Source organism: Urocitellus parryii, chromosome 2 (genome assembly GCF_045843805.1).
Source record: "Urocitellus parryii isolate mUroPar1 chromosome 2, mUroPar1.hap1, whole genome shotgun sequence".
NCBI lineage: Eukaryota > Metazoa > Chordata > Mammalia > Rodentia > Sciuridae > Urocitellus > Urocitellus parryii.
In genome coordinates, this window is record NC_135532.1 from 139,173,382 (window position 1) to 139,192,318 (window position 18,937).

The 18,937-nt window shown below is 39.9% G+C and overlaps 1 protein-coding gene across 1 annotated transcript in view; it reads right to left on the bottom strand.

The window, feature by feature from the left end:
- Gnb4 (G protein subunit beta 4) overlaps positions 1 to 16,650 on the bottom strand; it is a 47,370-nt gene extending 30,720 nt beyond the window's left edge. The window contains exons 1-2 of the mRNA XM_026382916.2: positions 16,543 to 16,650; positions 331 to 429 (exon numbers count right to left, since the gene is read on the bottom strand). Coding sequence (XP_026238701.1) covers positions 331 to 387 — 57 coding nt within the window. The 5' untranslated portion in view covers positions 388 to 429; positions 16,543 to 16,650. The remainder of the gene's footprint in view (positions 1 to 330; positions 430 to 16,542) is intronic.
- Positions 16,651 to 18,937: the final 2,287 nt, after the last annotated feature.

The window sequence follows — 18,937 nt, forward strand, 5'->3', positions numbered from 1 at the left end:
TATTAACCTCTTAGGGGCATGGAAACCACTTGTGGGCATAGGCACTTATCAGGAATCATTTTCAGAGCATTCATTAGAAGCAAGATTAAAAAAAAAATTGACCATTTCTGGCCTTACAAATTACTTAATGTATGTAAACTGACATACTCAGGAATTTTATACATTGCTGATACTGAAAAAAAAGTGTAAAAGCTGGGGCTGAGGATGTAGCTCAGTGGCAGAGTGCTTGTTAGCATGCGTAGGGCTCTGGGTTCAATCCTTAGCACTGAGATTGGCCGGAGTGGTGGGGTTGTGGGGAAAAGCATTAAAATTTCAAAATGAATTTCTTACCTGGATCTGATTCCGCAGTTGTTCTGCTTCCTGCCTCAGTTGTTCCAGTTCACTCATCCTTTGAATCTGTTTACCTCAGTAATTACCAAGTAAAAGTAACTGTTCAGAGAGAGAAGAGAGAGAGAGAGACAGGTTGACACTTAGTTGTCCATCTTCAAATTTACTTTTAAGACTCTAACATATAATTGTTTTTAGCCCTTCTGAAACTCTGGTCGATTATTACTAAAATTGACAGTTGCTTAGTAAGTATGGATCTGGGTCATTTACCGAAGGGTTTTATGGAGGAATGTGATGTGAAAGTTGTCAGCACCAAAACAGCCACTTATGTCAAACCCTGACAAAACAGAGCCGGAGGCCATGAAGGAGGAGACCCCAGACATGTGCCTATGAAGGAATTACCCAAGGAATTCCTGGAAACCACAGTGTTCTGGATAAGCCTGCATGCAGACACTTGCCTCACAGCTGCCTCCGCCATGGGCTAACACCAGCTCCTGCAACAAGCTATGAGAGCCAAAGGGCTTTGTTTCAAAACAGCGTCTGTGGACTTTGACCTTTTTTCTTTCGAAATCCTCTCCTTGCCCCAACTTCTCCGGATGCACCTATAGTCCCCCATACCATACATATCCCAGACAGCAATCCCTTGCCGTCTAGGGGGGAAAAAAATCTTGTTTTGGACCGTTGGTCTTTCTGTCACTCATGTTAGGCTAAGAGTGATCAGAAGAATCCTCGAGTTGTAGTATTTATAAATGAATTATAAACTGGGTATGGTAGTGCCCAGTGATTTGGGAGGCTGAAGATCACAAGTTTGAGGCCAGCCTGGGCAACTTAGTGAGATCCTGTCTCAAAAAAAAAAAAAAAGAAAGAAAGAAAAAAAAAAAAGAAATGAAAAGGAAAGGAAAGAAAATGGCTAGGGATATAGCTCAGTGGTAGAGCACCCCTGGGTTCAATGGGAAACATGCCCCTCATACACAGACAAACTAAATTATACAGAAACATGCAGGACAGGAATCTAGTGAGAAACACTTTACAGCAGTTCACAGGGCAGCACTCAACATCTCCAACTGGCCTCCATATATGCACCTCAAATTCAAAGCTTCAAAACTGAATCCACTCCACCTGCAAGTCCTCCTCATTTCAGTAAACAGCAACTCCATTCTTCCAACTATTAAAGATACAAATCTGAGAGTCATCCTTAATTTCTGCTTCTCTCCCACCCTCCCCCTCTAATCCATCAGCAAATCAAGTCAATTATTCCTTACAATATTATTTAGGATCCGACTGATTCTGATTACTTCCTCTATCTTGATGCAAGCCCTCATTATCTCTCACCTGGTCTCCTTCCTACTGACAGGATCACTCTCAGTCTAATCTAGGCAGAGCAAGTCGATTATTACTAAAATACCACTAAATATCACTCTTAAAATACAAGTCACTCTTAGGCTTTAAATTCTGCAATGGTTTTCTGCTTCACACAGAGTAAAGCCAACTCTGTATCTTGACCTAAAGAGCCCTGTACCTGTCTCTCATACATACCCACACCCTGCACACACCTACTCTTCCTTTGCCCCTCCCTTTTCTCCTCCAGTTGCTCAAAAGCTTTCTTGCTGTTCTCTGAATACACTAAGCGGACTCCAGCCTCAGTGTCTTTCAGTCCCCCTTCCCTTGGCCTGGACCACTCTTGCCTGTGACAGTTTCATTGCTTGCTTTCTTGTGTCTGCTCAGATGTTACCCTCTCAGAGGAGCTTCTGCTGATAGCACACACACATACCCAACCTTCTCCCTTTCTAGGTCACCTACCCTGTCTTATATTTCACTATAGGACTCAACACAATTGAGCATGTATTTACCTATTTGTGGATTTGTTTCCCCCTTATAGAAAGCAAACTCCTTGGGGTAGGGTTTTGGTTTGCTTTACTCTTTGCTATACACCCAGCACTTATGACACTTGGTTTTCCAGTAAATAAGCGAACCTTAAATAGCTTAAGAAATAAAGGAAAACTCATTCTAAGGAATTAGAATAAATCACAGAATCGAAAGGCAGGAATATTACCATTTTAGGAAGAGATTTCCCCCATTGTGTTTTTACATCTTGTTTGTTGGAATCAGGATCCAATTAAGGACTACATGATACATTTTGTCATGTCTCTTAAGGCTCTCCATCTAGAAATAGCCACCTCTTGCTTTTTTTTTCCCCTGTGATATTTATTGATTCACTAGAGCCTAAGTTACTTGTCCTTAGAATGTCCTACTTTCTATTTACTTCTTGATGCTACTGTTTGTTTACTTACCCTCTACACTACCTGTAAACTGGAAGTTAGATTGACAGGATAGAATATATTCAGGTTAGAATATATTGTATGTATAGACTATATATACATATATATGGCAAGAATTAGGTGATCTATGGACTTCTTTTTAAAATATTTTTTTAGTTGTGGATGGACATAATAACTTTATTTTTATGTGGTGCTGAGGATCGAACCCAGTGCCTCACACATGCAAGGCGCGTGTTCTATCACTGAGCCACAAGCCCAGCCCTGGATTTCTTCATACTACAGTACATCAGAATGAACTTCCTGTTTTCTTTATGCCACTGCTAGTGACTCTCAGCTTGGTCAGCGAGTTCAGTTGTTAACAGTGTAATCTATCTAGTGGGGTGCTGGGTTTCGGTTAGCAACTAAAAGGCTCTGGGGCCACTCCAGTTAAATTGGGCTAATTGGGCTGTGCAAAATAATCACACAAGAGACACAAATATCTTTTTCTTTGGAGTCGCTGTGAAGGCTCCTCTGATCTTAAGGGTCCGCAGGAAAAGAGAGAGCTACGCTGACCCCTTTTATTGAGGAGAAGCTATTCAAATGAGGCAAGGGGTCAGGTTTCAGGGGGCTGAGTCTATCTTCATGATGTCCACTGTCAGCAGGTTGACTGACATCTGGGTAGGCCACACCCAAGGCCACAGTAAGAGAAGGGGACACACACTAGGCACTTCCATGGAAGATTCTATCTTAAACAGGGCAAGGGGTTATATTACAAAGGAACAGGTATGCGTAGCTCCACCCATGGGGCTGTAGCAAGACACACCCAAGCACGCGACACCGATCCTCGAACCCAAGAAGGGTGGGGAAAGCTCTGCCACATTTCTGTGACTGAGCACCTCAGCACCAGCTGGGGAGTGTGACTCAGTCAAGTGCAAGGTTGGTCTCCCACAGAGGGGGACTACAGCTTTATCGTTTCATTCAGTAAGTTATCTGCAAGGAGCCTCTGACTTTCAACTGGATTCTTACCATCAGCAGTTAAACATGCCCAAGTCTCTCCCTTTAAAAAGAGTGTGGTGGGGAGGAGAAGGCAGTCAGAGGCTACGGCAGTTGTGGTTCAAGTGGATCCAGGGACAGCTCGTGCTGGTTGATACTATCCATATGATGCTGGCTTTGCAAGCCTGCAGAATGTAAGAGTTATGGAGTCTTGGAAGCTTCCACCAAGATTTTAAATGGAAAGCCTGAGTAGCTGAGCAGTGTGCTGTGGAGTGGAATGGAAATGTGGGAGTGAAGCTAAAACTGCAATGGAGACCCAGGGAAGGTGAAGACGTCAGCAACGGGCAACAATTGTCAAGGAAAGCTATGGGCAGCACACAGAGTCAGCCCAAGAGAGTGGACATGTGCACTGCCTCCAGCAAGGCTGAAAGAATGGGGCTTCCCAAGTCCTGGCAGCCCACGTCTTGCCACAGTGTGACCTGGATGGAGCCTCAGGATTTAATGTTTACCCTACTGTGTTCTGGTCTTGATTCAGACTGATCCTTCCTTACTATTTTCCTATTCCAAGCTTTTGAAATAAGAACATTTACCTTGCATTTATCTTACCATTGTGTCTTGGTGGTATGTGACTTTCTTTTTTATTTTTATGGGTCTCACATTTGAGTTTGTCTGGAGTCTTGAAGAAGACTTTGTACTTAAACATTTGACCAATGCTGGAACAGTTAAGACTCTGAGGACTCATGGGCATGGACTGAATGCATTTTGCATTATAAGATGGACAAGAGCCACTGGAGGCCAGGGCTGGAATGCTACAGTTTGGATGAGTGTTCCCCAAGGGTCTAGGTGTTAAAGGCTCAAACCCTAGTGTGATATTCTTGGGAGGTGGTGAAACCTTTAAGAGGTGGGGCCTTACGGGAGGCTCTTAGGTCACCGAGGGCCTTGAAGGGAGTAGGGGACCCCAGGTCACTTTCTCCTCTTTTTGCCTCCTGGCTGATAAGGTGAGTGGTTTGCTCTGCCCTACAGTCAAACCATGGTATGCACCTTGCCAGAGGCACAAGGTTATAGGACTAATTTTCATGAGCTGGAACCTCCAAAACTGTGAGCTAAAATAAACCTTTTCCCTTTCTTTATAAAAAATATTTTTTTCTTGACCATATATCTCACCATCATCTACAATCCTTCTCTTAATTAAATACTTCTAAAGAGAGCTGCCTATCCATGACCCCATTTCCTCACGTGGAATTCTGAATTCTCAAGCCTTGTTCATGTCTAGTAGACCTGGGCTGATTAAACAGGCATGATGGAAAGCGAGTGGGCAGCTATAAGGCAAGAGGCTGTCTGAGAAATGTTTCTAAGCCACAAAACCAGAATCCTTGCGATGTTAGTGCCAGACAACTGTGAACTTTCTTTGGATAATGTCAAAGCTGCCTTTCCCCTGTTCTTCCCTCTCTGCTGCTAAATACAGGAACTAACTTTTCATTCTTTAAGAAAATCAGGAGAGAGAACATATTGCACAGATTTCCTAGGTTAATTTTTTCTTCTTGTCCAACAATTGTCAGATTCTTTAGAGTAACAATAAAGTGCAATTCTAACGTAAACTCATAGACAAGCCTAGAGGCTATCTAGGGTAAAATGAGGCTATAAGATGCCCTAGGTGAAAGCTAAGATGGTTAAGTTCTAGGAAATTATGTTCTGAAGGTGAGGATTCAAGATTAAGGGTAAGCTGTGTATTGATGTATATGCATGTAAGTATAAGCTTGGAATTCCTGGGAATAATATTTCTGCATCAGGTATAATTTAGTAAGTAGCTCCCTCAAACTGTACACCTAAAGCATGCTCAAATTTTGAGAGATCAAGTCCCCTAAGAGCATTTATTTTGACCAACAGAAAGCAAAGACATCTATTACTTGCCCATCCACAGCTCTTGTATATCCACAGTTTAATAAAAAGTGGAAATCAGAGAAGTGGCAAAATATTTTCTAAAACTGTGTGAACTCTATATGGAGAAAAGGGAAATATGGAAACAGGTTGGGGGCAGAATTGGCAAGACAAATGGTGACCCACTACTGAAGAAGTCCTCCACTGGGTCCCAACCAGGCAGACTAGCTGCAGCATAAACCAGCTCAGAGTCTTTCTTATTTAAAGCTTAAAGTAATCAAGATCCTAATCTGAGAAAGGCAAAAGCCAAAAATAATCTCTAACCGACCAGACTTTCCCTGAATTAATGACAAGGAAGCCATTACAGATAGAAATTAAAGTTTTCCACTGACACTGGTGTGTGTATGTAACAGAAAATTGAGGAGGATGTCTCCTAAGGATTTAGATCTGGTATGCATGGGCCCCAACAATCAAACATACTTTTTTTTTTTTTTAAATCTTCCAACATATGGAAACAGAATCTCCCTAATGGTTTACTAACAGCTCAATGATCAGCTGCATCCTGCCCACCCCACATACAACACATCTGCCACAGTTGATTATTTATTTATTTAGTCACATATTTGATTTTAAAAATCATCCCTAAATATAAGAAAACTGGGGAGAGGAAGAAATGTTAATAATAAGAGCTAGATAAATACAGTGTATTTTCTCTACCCCTAAAATAAGAAAGAAAAAAGCAAGACACCCCCCACCCTCCAAAAAAAGGACAAAAAACAAAAACCAAGCCTTGGACTGGGAAAAGATAGTTATAAACTAAAATTCAAATAAAGGATTAGCATGCAGAATCTTAAAAGCAGTTCCTTCAAACTACCAATACAAACAACTAACATTCCTATAGGAAAATATGCACATACAGGAATTGGCCAATCATAGCAGGAAAAACTCCAGAGGCCAATGTATAAATGGAATAACTCAACCTCAAATATGAGGGAAATGCAAATTAAAATACAGGATACAGTTCCACATCTGGTAAGATTTTTTAAAATATTTTTTAGTTGTAGGTGAACACAATATTTTTATTTTATTTATCTATTTTTATGGGGTGCTGAGGATAGAACCCAGTGTCTCACACATGCCAGGCAACCCCAGCCCCCCCACACCTGTTAGATTAACCAAATGTTTTTTAACTTAACTGGGAATTAGCAAGGTTATAGAAAAATGACAACTCTCATTCTCGTGGGGCAACTCTTTGTAAAGCAATGTGGCAATATCTATCAAAGGTGATGATACTTATGTCTTTCACTGATGATTTAATTCCCCTCCTGGATAACTAGGTCTTAAAAGATACTCTAGTGCATTCATGCAAGAGCAGGGCATAACTATTCATACCACACTACTTAAAATAATAACAAACTGGAACACCAATGGCCACTGTCAAAATGGATAATTGTAGCATCTTCACAGCAAATTATTATAAAGTGATGAAAACAAATGAACTACAGTAAGAAACAGCACAGCTGAATCCTAAAAATAATGTTGAGGAGAAAAAGTTCCAGCATAAATATCTCTTTTACAAAACTCAAAACCACTAAAACTAAATAACACTATTTAGGATGTGTAAATATGTAATACAACTTTTTTTTTAAGCAAAAGAATGATCATATCATATGAGGAAGGAACACACAGGTGATTGCTATTTTTTAAATTCTTGGGCTGAGGACTTTCTTGATAGTTGTCCATGTATTATTAAGTAAGCAAACATAAATACATAAAAGTGAGTCGTACATGGATGAACTACAGGCACATGCCACCATGCCTGACAAGATGAGTCTCGTTATAATGAACCCAACTTTTTGCACATGAACTCCACTGATAACAATGAATTAAATAGAATGAAATAAAATGAAAGGAAAGGAAAAAAGAAACTGAAGTTCAGACAAGTTCAATAACTTGCTTAACATCAGAGGTAGAGTTGGGGTTTGAAGCACACATGACTGAAACCCAGGCTCAAGACGGCTCTGCTGGGCTGCCTCTTTTGAAAGGGCATCTCACTGGATTTGCTGGATCTGACTGAGGACCTTTGTTTCTTATTTCAACTTTATTCCTAGGGTTGTTACAATCCCACAGCTCCCTCGCTCTCCTTGTGCTTAACCATTCCTTTTCTGTGGCTTTGTGGGTACTTCAATCCGTTCATTTCTTAAATATTTATTTGTGTTTCCCTGGGCTCTATATTCAGCCAGCTAATTAAGAAACTTCCCTCCTGGGAGGAAGGAAAGATAAAAGGAATACAAGGTATAAATGAGCCAGTCCTACCTTCCTTAAGAAAAAAAAAAAAAGAAAGAAAAAAGAGAATGCAGTTTAATAGTCAAAGAATCTCACCAGTGGTGATTTTGCTCAAGGTCAAATTGCAGCTGTTAATCACAATTTATCCTTGAAATGGAATGAAATTGCACAAGCAATCTTAACCTCATAATTTAACAGAAATTATTTGATAAACCCAGTGCTCTTATTTTTAGTTACTGTAACTTCTTGATTTCCTTTTCAACATGGATATTTGCTCCATTTAACACATTTTAAATAACTGTCATATAGTGAAAGCATTGTTAAGGTGAAAAGAAAGCAGCATATCAGTTATCTTTTCGAAGTTCAGCTGTACCAGTTACACATATCGAAAGATACCAATGAACCATTGTATCCAAGCCAATTTGTTAAATAAAATGGAAAAAAAATACAGCTGTATAATTCAAATGGCCTTCTCACTCCACATCTTAAAAGTCCACAGAACTTTTACTAAAGCAAGGCATTATGCATCTGTACAATTACACTGCTGTGTTGGTCAACAGCCATTTGAATCCATACGAGACAAGCAAAAATAAGGGCTTCTTAGCTAGTAATAATTTTCACACTGATCATGAAAGCTCATGTTAAGCCATGAAAGACTATTTGAAATTGAACTTTAAAAATTTAAGCCTAAACTGCTTTCGCTTCCTAGAAGTCTGTTCTCTGAAAGTTAGTTTCAAGTAGTATGTTGTTATATCCAATTTTCTAATTTTCTACTTTGCTCTTTGCAATCAGATTTAAATTTCTTATACTTTATAAAATACATTTTAAAAAACATAATGAATCAGGTGAGGTATTTTAAAGCTTGTATGATCATTCTTACCAAGGAATTTAAAACACACAAGCCACCCCATCCCACATTTGTCTTTCTCAACAAGTTAGCCAAAACCCTAGAGCTGCACCGAGCAAGTGGATACGAGAGCAAGAGAAGCCAGAGATGCTGAAATTGTAGCACAGAACACCAGGTTTTGTGTTTTGTTACTTGGCCATCATGTTATTCATTACTTGGAGCATTTTTAAGTGTCCTCAAAGTAAAACAACCCACCTTCTTGTGAAATGAAGGCCGTCTGTTCTGTGTTCCAGGAAATAAAGAAGGCCCTGCTCTCCAGACTGTCTCCCTTCACCTAGCAGTTCCATTCTGCAACAGTTTATGCTGTCACCCAGACATTTACTGAATATGCCAGGAACAGGGGCCATAGGAATACAACTTAGACTTTATAGACCGTCTCAAGGAATTTACAGTCTATAAAGGAAGACAGACATATAAATGCATACACACATAGGCCCATGATCCATTATAATAAACCCTAGGGCTACATGTGTTTCAGAATTTTGAAGTTTTCAGATTAAACAAAGTGTTCGTTATATGTAGCAAAACACCGCCTATAGACCGTGGGGCAGCATCCCACATAATCAGGAACAGACATTTCTGCAGCAAAATATAAATATGTTCACAGTTAGAATGGACAAAGAGATTAGCAATCGCTTCAGATCACACTGTGCCACCAAATCAGTTCATGACATATAAGGTTTTGACACTAAATGATTCATGAAGAAAAAAGCCTGTATTTTGAGAGCATTTTGGATTTTTAAGTTGTGAATAAGAGATCACTGACCTGTAATAAAGATGAGGAAGATTACCTGGCATGAAAGCAGGAGGACCTCTACACTTAAATGGTCTAAGCAGGAGTTATTGAAACAAGAAGATAATATTAATTGAGCACTTGCTATGTACATACACTATCCAAAGGTCTTAATAGTAGTAGTTTAGTTCTTAGAACAATCCCATTCTACAAAATGACCTAGTCTAGATCCCTTGTTGATAAATTTCAATTTCCTTATGCAATAACCTGCCTACCATGTTCCATTCAAATAAGTAACATAGTTGATAGTATTCTAGGATCAAGTATCTTAAATTATTTTCTTATAAAAACTGGTCACTATGAGCCTTCTTAACTATCCTAAATATAGTGTATATAATCTATATCCCATTCAGTGAGACAACAAAGCCTCATTCAGCTTAAGCTACATTACTGGGTTTTTAGTTTCATAGTTCTAAACAGCTATTTTTTTTATACTTCAAACAATTGCTAGGTGAAGTGTTTAAGTGAGGAACTTAATATAAAAACAGGTAGGGGGTGAGTCAAGCCAATGTTAAATGTTGCCATAAAAATACCAAAAATCTTATGTAAAGCCCAGAGAGTATTTGGGTTTGGAGCATAAGGACATTTTCTTCATCTTTACCTCTCCCAAAGTAGTAGTCTAACTTTCTTCAGCTATAGAGAAATTAATAAAATTGACAGATTCTACTAATTCCTCTTTAGCTGAAAAAATTTTGACAAGCTAAATGGCAGAGGAAAAGGCAGGGCTTCTAAAACATAACAGGGAAGAAACTGGTGTTTCAGGATACTCATGAACTCTTCACATAATAAAAGTTTTAAAAAATACAAGAGCAAGAATGATACACAATACAACGAAACATCACGCAGCCATGAAGAAGAGCACATCAGAGCTTAAGCACTGATTACAAAGATGCCAGCATTAACATCCCCTGAATAAATTCTTCCTTTTCAGATACCAACGGGAAGATGAGGATCTTGGTGGGAGTTTTTTCTTGCATGTAATAACTATCCTGTACAGGAACAAACTCTGCTAAAGCCAAAATTGGGGAGGGGAAGCCAAAATCCTTTTAAAATGCTATATATTGCCTTAAGTACGAAATATGGACACCGAGAGAAATATATTATTTTAGCAGTAAGTAGTACTTGACTAATAGAAATCACTTCATGCAGCTTCTACTTCAAAGCCGATTGAATAATATTTCTCTCTTAGTAATTCAGGAAGAAAAAAAATCTTCATAATGCATATTGGAAAAATAGTATTGAGGGACACACGCTGTGAGCTTACTAAGCATTTTTTCTTCATAACTATTGCCCCAAAGGAATTTTTTGATATCTGACTATTATGGTTTAGATATGAGGGTGTTCTTCAAAGTCTCACGTGTGAGACAATGTAAGAGTGTTCAGAGGTGAAATGTTTAGACTATGAGAGCCTAATCTCCCTCCCCTCCCTCCCCGCCCCCCCCCCCTTGGTTGCTTGGGTTGCTTGTCCTGAGCTGCTTTCTTCTGCCACTCCCTTCCACCATGATGTTCTGCCTCACCGGCCATGGACTGATCCTCTGCAACAATCAGCCCAAACAAACTTTTTCCCCCTCTACTGTTGTTTCACTGCAGTGAAAAGCTGACAACCACACTGTTCCATCCACAGGATATTAGAAGAAAGGAGGTAAAGCCGCATAATGATGATGGGCTCCACCTCTGGGACCCAACTGTTGGGGCTGGAACACTGGCTTCTACAACTGCATGTGTTAACAGCAAAGTTAAGGAGGGTCCGCTGAAATTATTACAACCATTGAGAAAAAGAGGTCTTTCTTCTTGTGGGAGGAGGATACTGGGGATTGAACTCAGGGGCACTCAGCCACTGAACCACATCCCCAGCCTTATTTTTGCATTTTATTTAGAGACAGGTTCTCACTGACTTAGTTGTTTAGCACCTCGCTAAATTGCGAAGACTGGCTTTGAACATGCGATTCTCCTGCCCCCTACCTCCCAGGCTGCTGGGATTACAGGTAAGTATCACTGAGCCCGGCAAAAAAGAGGTCTTTGAACTAAATGTGGAAAAATATTAAAAATATTTTAAGGAAAAGGCAGTATATTTGAGCAGAAAGTGTTTTTAAGTAATCGAAATATTTTGGATGTCTATTTTTTTTTCATCCTTGGCTGTACAATCTAACTACTGTCCATTCTTTTCAGTTACATTATGATTAACCTGGAGGCTTACCTTAAATTAAAAATTTCAAACTTGTTTAATTTTTTCAAAGTTAATTTTTCAGTTTGTGATCCAGGTTTTTCCATTTTTTATTTTTCCTACGGATCTATTCTCATTATTAGTATTACCTCCAGCAGAGGGCAGACAAAAGATAGGTAAAGATAATAAAGTTAGTAACTTACGGGCTTCCAGAGAAGCGTGATAGGTAAAGATAATAAAGTTAGTAACTTATGGGCTTCCAGAGAAGCGTTAGTAGCTTCACCAAAAGACCTTAAATAGCATTAATGCTGTATGATCTCTGGACACTGTCTTGCCTGATTGAAATAACTTTGGCTAAAATGTAGCAATGAGTTGGCAAATATAAATTCAAGCATTCATTCAACAATTCTGAGTCTCAGCCACATACCAGGCATATTTTAGGCTCTAGGATTCAGTAGTAAACAAAATAAACAAAAGTTTCAATTGTTGCAGCACTTTCTTCAGTATCAGTTTGGGAGATAGTGAAGCACATAAACAAATTGCATGTTTTTAAATACAGATAGGAAGTATACAGGGAATACAGGGAAAATTATCAGAAGTTGGTGGGCATGGAGGTGTAGCCTGAAATTCCAGCAACTCACAAGGCTGAGACAGGAGGATCCCAAACAACTTGGCAAAGCCCTCTGCAACTTAGTGAGACCCTAAGACCCTGTCTCAAAATAAAAAATGAAAAGGGTTGCGGATGTGGCTCAGTGGTAAAGCACCCCGGGGTTCAATCCCCAGTACTTAAAAAAAATAATTACAACAACTTGGAGGGTGACTAGAAAGTTCATTTTTAAATTAATTAATCTAAGTAAAGCTGAATGGAGTGAGGAAATGAGTTATGCCTTAAAAGAGGAAAGCTTATCAGGCAGAAACAAAAGTAAATGCAAAGGTCCTAAGGCAGAAACTAACTTGCAGGAAGATAACGATGTAGAGGCATAGCAATTCTGAAACTGTTCTGTGTGTCTGGTAGAACTGAAGAAATGAATAAATTCATTATATTTGGGAGCTAGAGTTTTCACTCTGGGAGAAGAGAACTAAAATGTGGAATGGAAGAAGGCACTAAAGAACACTCTGTTGTTGGATAGGATTCATGGCATCAACGTGAACTCAGGATTAAAATATATATACATATGTGCTGCTGCAGATGTGCATGATGTTTCCTTGCTCTGTCTGGTGAAAGGGCCTAGGAGTAATGATGCCTAGAGTAGCAGCTAACACAGCTAACGTCCCTATCAAAAAGGCTGTTCCCAGAGCTGCAACAGGGGAATATAAGCCTTGAACATTTTGTGCCACAAAGTAAGATAGTTTTTTATTTTTATTTTTTTAAGTTGGTCATGTCAGAAGGAAATAGGTGTCTATCATGGTGGCACCTGCATGTAGTCCCAGCTACTCTGGAGGCTGAGTAGGGAGGATTGCTTAAGGCCTGGAGTCCAAGACCAGCCTGGGTAACATAGCGAGACCCTGTCGCAAAACAGCAACAAAAGAATATAGGAATTAATTCAAAGGAGCTCCCAGTGGCCAAATCTGGGGAAATTTGAACATCAAAATGAATAATGATGGTAATATATTATAACCCACTGAATAACATGAGAATCCATTCCACATTTTTAGTTTTCTTCTCCCAGAGTAAAAACTCTAGCTCCCAAATGTAATGAATTTATTCATTTGCTCAATCCTACAAAACACACAAAATAGTTTCAGAATTGCTATACGTCTACCATACAAAAAACAGCCTCGTACGCGGAGTTCAAGATGTCTCTCAGTTCTTTTTGTCTTTAGATTAAGGGCATATAGTTAAAGTCCTATGTTCAAAACTTACTTGGATTCTTTTTTTTTTTTTTTTTTCCTTCTGAGAGTTCAGGCTATTCATTGAAATAGAGTTGACTCATTTTTTTACTGTTTGTATTCAATTTTAAAGTCCACTCCCCTATCTTGTTAATTTTATTTTTGAACATGTGAAAGATAAATAAATTTCCAAAATTCAAAACCACACAAGAAGGTATGTCATTCTTTTTAAATTTCAGTTTATTCAGTTTCTACTCACCCTGATATAGGAAACTAACTGGTTTCTGGCTACCTTTCCTGTATCAATTTATTTTAAAAAACAATTTTTGATGACACAGGGGATTGAAACCACTGAGTTACATCCCTGGCTCATTTTCTAAAATTTTCTAAATTTTAAAAAAATGTAGTTGTAGATAGACACAATACCTTTATTTTATTTTATTTACTTTTATGCCGTGCTGAGGATCAAACCCAGTGCCTCACACATTCTAGGCAAGCACTCTATCCTTGACCCACAACCCCAGCCCCCTGTTTTTTAAAATTTGAGGTAGAGTCTCGCTCAATTCTTCCTTCTGGCCTCAAACTTGTGATCCTGCTTCTCTAAATTGCCCCAGCTAGCCTCAATGTTGCACTCTTTCTGCATTGGCCTCCCAAATCACTGGGATTATAGGCGTGGGCCACCATGCCCAGCTATCCTGTATTGACTTTTGTTCTGTCAAAGAATTAGGCTTCTGCAAGGTGAAGCAGAGAAATGAGGTAATCACTGAAGTAGAATACTTACTGTTTTTTTTTTAATTCACTATAAGATGGGAGACATGAGTATGTTTACATAGAACATAAATGATTCCACAGAAACTGAAAATTTGAAAATGAGGAGGAATAATCGCAAGGGTAAATATCTATCAAAATACCTCTTGGTTTAATCTGAAGGATATCAAAGGGTTCCCATATTCCAAAATAGGTATCACCCTGTTTGTAACCTGACAAATTAGTTATATCTCTGTGACAAGAGAATTCACATTAAAATGGGGTCATTATTTTGAAAGGATAAGTAAGTCATAATTACCTATTAATGTCAGTAAGATACATTCCAACAAGAGGGAGGTTCTGAACTTTAAACAAGATATTTAACAAGAGTAGAGTGACAGAATGGCTGATCTATAGAGTAACATGGATGAATAGTACAAATCATGCTGGAAAGACCAACTCGCATCTCTGGTATGTCTTGGAAATGTTATGCATATGCTAATGAGTAATTGTGGATCATTCCTCTTGCCTTGGCACTAAGTTAATGTGGCACAGAGGAAAAAACATGAACTTCAGATCCTGCCTTGAACCCCAGTTGAGTTAAACAGTGACCACTGGAAAGCTCCTTAACATCTTGCAGACAGTTTCCTTGCCTGTATTAGTAGATAATGTCTCCTTTTCCAAGTTATTGAAATATAAATAAAGCAAAGCACTGTCACTGGCCCAAGATAGATGATTAGTAAGAAATTTCTATAATAAATGCAGATTAAACTATTCAGCAAGGTAAATAAACTATAACAGCCATCTGACTTCTATAACATGCCTGAAAGAAATTAGAAGTCACACCGCCTCAGGCAGTATTTGATACAGGAAGAAAAATGTCCAACACTTAGTTCCAATTTTTAATTTTTAAATTTTCCCAGAGTCTGTTTTTAAAGTGTAAAAATATGTGTTGATGTACTTAAGCATCAATTATTTTTTAAAAAAAATTTACAGGTTAACAAAGTCCAATAACTCAGAATAACTTCCTATACTGTGTGTGTGTGTGTGTGTGTGTGTTTACAAAAAGATAACCTGAATGTATTACAACCATACTTGTAAGGTTTGTAAACTTAAAATGTGTATTCAAAGGTTGACGATCTTTATAAAACATTTTAGAGGCTTATATTTGTTTCAAGTTCATCTACAAACCAAAATGCAACATGAAAAATATTGAATGATCGTTAACCAAATATTGAAATATGCAATAAGCTTTCGGAGCCTAGTAGCACTGATAAACCAAAACTCCACGCTAATGACTATTAAAATGTGCAGACTTAACACGTACAATTTTAAATGTATATAGTTTACCACTAGAAATTACTTCCCTTTTATCTTGTGTAAGCAGTGAAGATGTACTTAAAGGTCACAATCTTAGTTTGCAACAATGAGATGTCAGAGAGTCAACAATTAAATTCCAGTGTCTTAAGAAAACTTCCTGGTAGGGTGCTAATCCATACTCCTGGCTATTCTGTTAGTGGCTGAAGAGAAAGATACTCATCCTTTACTGAAAGAGAAAGAGAAAGAGTGGGAGAAAAGGGTAGAGGGATAGATGCAAAATAAACAAACCATGCTTCTATAAACAATAAAAGCCTGGGTTTAACTTCTGGAAATCCAATCTTCCCTTATAAAATAGCAATAAATGTCAAAATCTAAGGCAATCCTTTGTGCTTTGAAGAAGAAAAAAATGTGGAGAGAAAAGGAAAAACACTTTCTCATTGTACAGAACTTGAGAATATTCAAAATCCATTAGTCTGCCCCCCCCCCCAAAAAAAAATAACACTGGACTTTATATCATTTTAAAAATAAATTTGACACGAAACTACAGGATTGATTTTGGCTCTTAGTAGAGAACTTTTGTGAGCTTTTCCACTGCTCTCCAGCCAATAACACTCCTGGGCAGCCCGGGATAACTGCTGTCTTCGAGGCAAACAGGGGGTTGCTAAGTCCCTAGGAAGAGGCCTCAAGACGTAGAGAGGAACCTGGGGGTGTCTCCCTGAGCAAGCTGTCGAAGCAGCCCCCAAAGTGCCCAAGACAGTGGCGGAGTGGCCATTCCCTGCGCGGTAGCGGAGCGCACTCAGGGCGCGCTCGCCCCGTCCCTCTTTCGCTGTGTCGGCCACCGGAGGGCCCCGTCTGGGAGTCAGGAGGAACCCAGCCCAGCCCCGCGCCGCGCCGCCACCCGGGCCGGTTCCGTGACGGCGGTTCCGTGACGGCGGTTCCGTGAACGGCGCTCCCGCGGCGCCTCACATCCCCTGCGGAAAGTCCGGAGTCCCCTAGCGGGGCGCACCGACGAGTAGCAGCTGGCGCTCTCGACACCTACCTGGAGGGAGCTTCGGCCCACGTCGCCCCGGCGCTGGCCGAGTCCTTTCTGCGCTCTGCTGGCCCTCGAGCGCGGAGCCGGCGTGCAGAGCACAGCGCACCGCCAAGCCCGGAGCCACCGACCACACCCAGCCACTCCGCCCAGCAGCCAACTCCGCGGCGCGGCCCGGGGCGGGGACGTGGCGCGAGGCTCGAGGCACGAGGCGCGCTGGGGGCGGGCGGAGGCGCGCCACGGGCGCGCGCGGATCCTGGAGCGCGCGGGACCCGAGCAGGGGTCGCAGGGAGCTGGCGCCGCCCGCAGCTTCTGCTTCCTATTTTCTTTCTCGTTTCCTGCTAGAAGGAGAAGAAAAACAGTAATTCCAGGGCAGTTTCGTTTTCTTGGTGCGGCGCCTGGATGCCGGAGCACTCAGCAGAGTAGAGCCCGTCTAAGTACTGTGGTCACTTTCCTTCCTGACACTACGGGCGACGGTTTGCTCGCGGATTGAGCGAGGCGACCCCCAGGTCCTGTTTAGGTTTAACATTCTGGAATTCTAAATTGTGGGAAAGTGAAGCCCGGCGTCATACCCAATTGCTTTGCAGTCCCAGTCCTCCCATCACTAGTTGTGTGACAGCCTATCTCCTCTCGGAGTCATAAGTTTTGTCACTGGCAAAATAAGGACAGTGATACCTGCCTCATAAAGGTGCTGAGAAATATTACCTGACACATTTGCACGCAACGTGCCTCTAAATAAACGATCAATTCTTGGAAGTTATTGTTACTATTGTCACTGACAAAACCGGAAGGCCTTCCATTTAACCCTGCCAAGCCCCTCTTCTCTGTGTGAGTTAAACACCACACGCATCTCAATCGACTTTTTTTTTTTTTCGCATTTCTCTGGGTGTTTTATGTTGAAAATGTCATAAAATAAATGCATCTATCCAAATTGCTTCCTCTGAAGTCAGTACCGCCTGGGAGCATTTTTCCTTTCCCCACCCCCATCTTTCTTTTGAGTTAATTCCAGTTTGACAGACTGTTGCTATAGCATTCCTTCTCTGACGTCAAACAATTTAAAGGAACAGCCCTGGGTAACTGAAAACTGCAGAGGAGTTCTTTGTGGAGTTTCTGAGCTGAAGAAAGGTTTGAACAGTATCATAAGAGAACTTTTACACCCCCGCAGCCTTCCATTCTCTCATCTTCAGCTGCTTCCCACTATCACCTGGAATAAATCTACCGGTACCTTAAAAGAGATTGTGCCAAGATAAACACACCCTGATTGCAGCTGTGGTGAAAATGTGATCTTTTTGTATAAAAGCCAGACCATGATAAAAAAAAAAATGGAAATAGTCGTGTACTAGGATGATGGAATTATGGATGTTTTTTCCCCTCAAGTTTTCATTTTTCATAATGGTGGGTGCATTTTTTTCCATTAAGAAGAAAAGGGATAAATACCAAATCTTCTACTTATCAGTGTCAGAAAAGTTGGTTGGGACCTGACCAGTCTGCAGCTGCAGCTGTTTGTGTGCTTTAGTGATTAAGTCCTGAGCTTTATCATTGTTTTTAGGAAGAAGTGAAGGAGTTAAAGGTTGTCTACTATGTACGAGACTCTCTGCTTTCTTATTATCCTACTTAATTCTTATAATGACCTATATGCATTTTATCCCTATTTTACAGATGAGCAAAATGAAGCTTGGTGAGATTAGGTAATTCACTTGAGGTCACACAGGGAGTAGCATCTAAATGGACCAATTCCAAAGCCTATTTTCGTTCTTTTGATTCTTTTCTATCTTGTTCCAGTGCTTTGGCATCTACCATATACTATAGAACTTTTAGAAATGGTTGGTTTAAGATTATATGTTGAAATGCAAGTTGCTAGTTGAAAGCACTGAGGTATGGTACTGTAGAAAATATCAGGGAAAGTATAAACCAACAACTCCCAAACACAACATGCAAAACCTGAAAAGATATAAAAAGCATGTCTCTAATCCTTGAAGATTTGTGAATAAATGATGATGTTCACCTTTCTAAAAAATCTGATGTGGACACAGAAATTTCCAGAAGAATAAAGTTCAAGTACGAAAAAGGAGAATTTAATTGTGAAGTGAACTAATCCATCTCTAAGAACATTATATTTCTGTTTTGCCACATTCACTGCATATTTTTCTGAAAAGAACACTTGTTAAGAATGGCTCAGTGGTAGCACACTTGCCTGGCATGTGTGAGGCACTGGGTTTGATTCTCAGCACTGCGTATAAATAAATAAAGGTCTATCAACAACTAAAAACAAAAAATAAAAAAGAATAAGCCTATACTGTGAATCTGAAAGTGGATCTGGTTAAAGAATTTCATAACCAGGAACATTTCCTAAGAGCACAGTAATGTATCTAAGCGACCCAGCAATTCATAATTTTTTCAATGA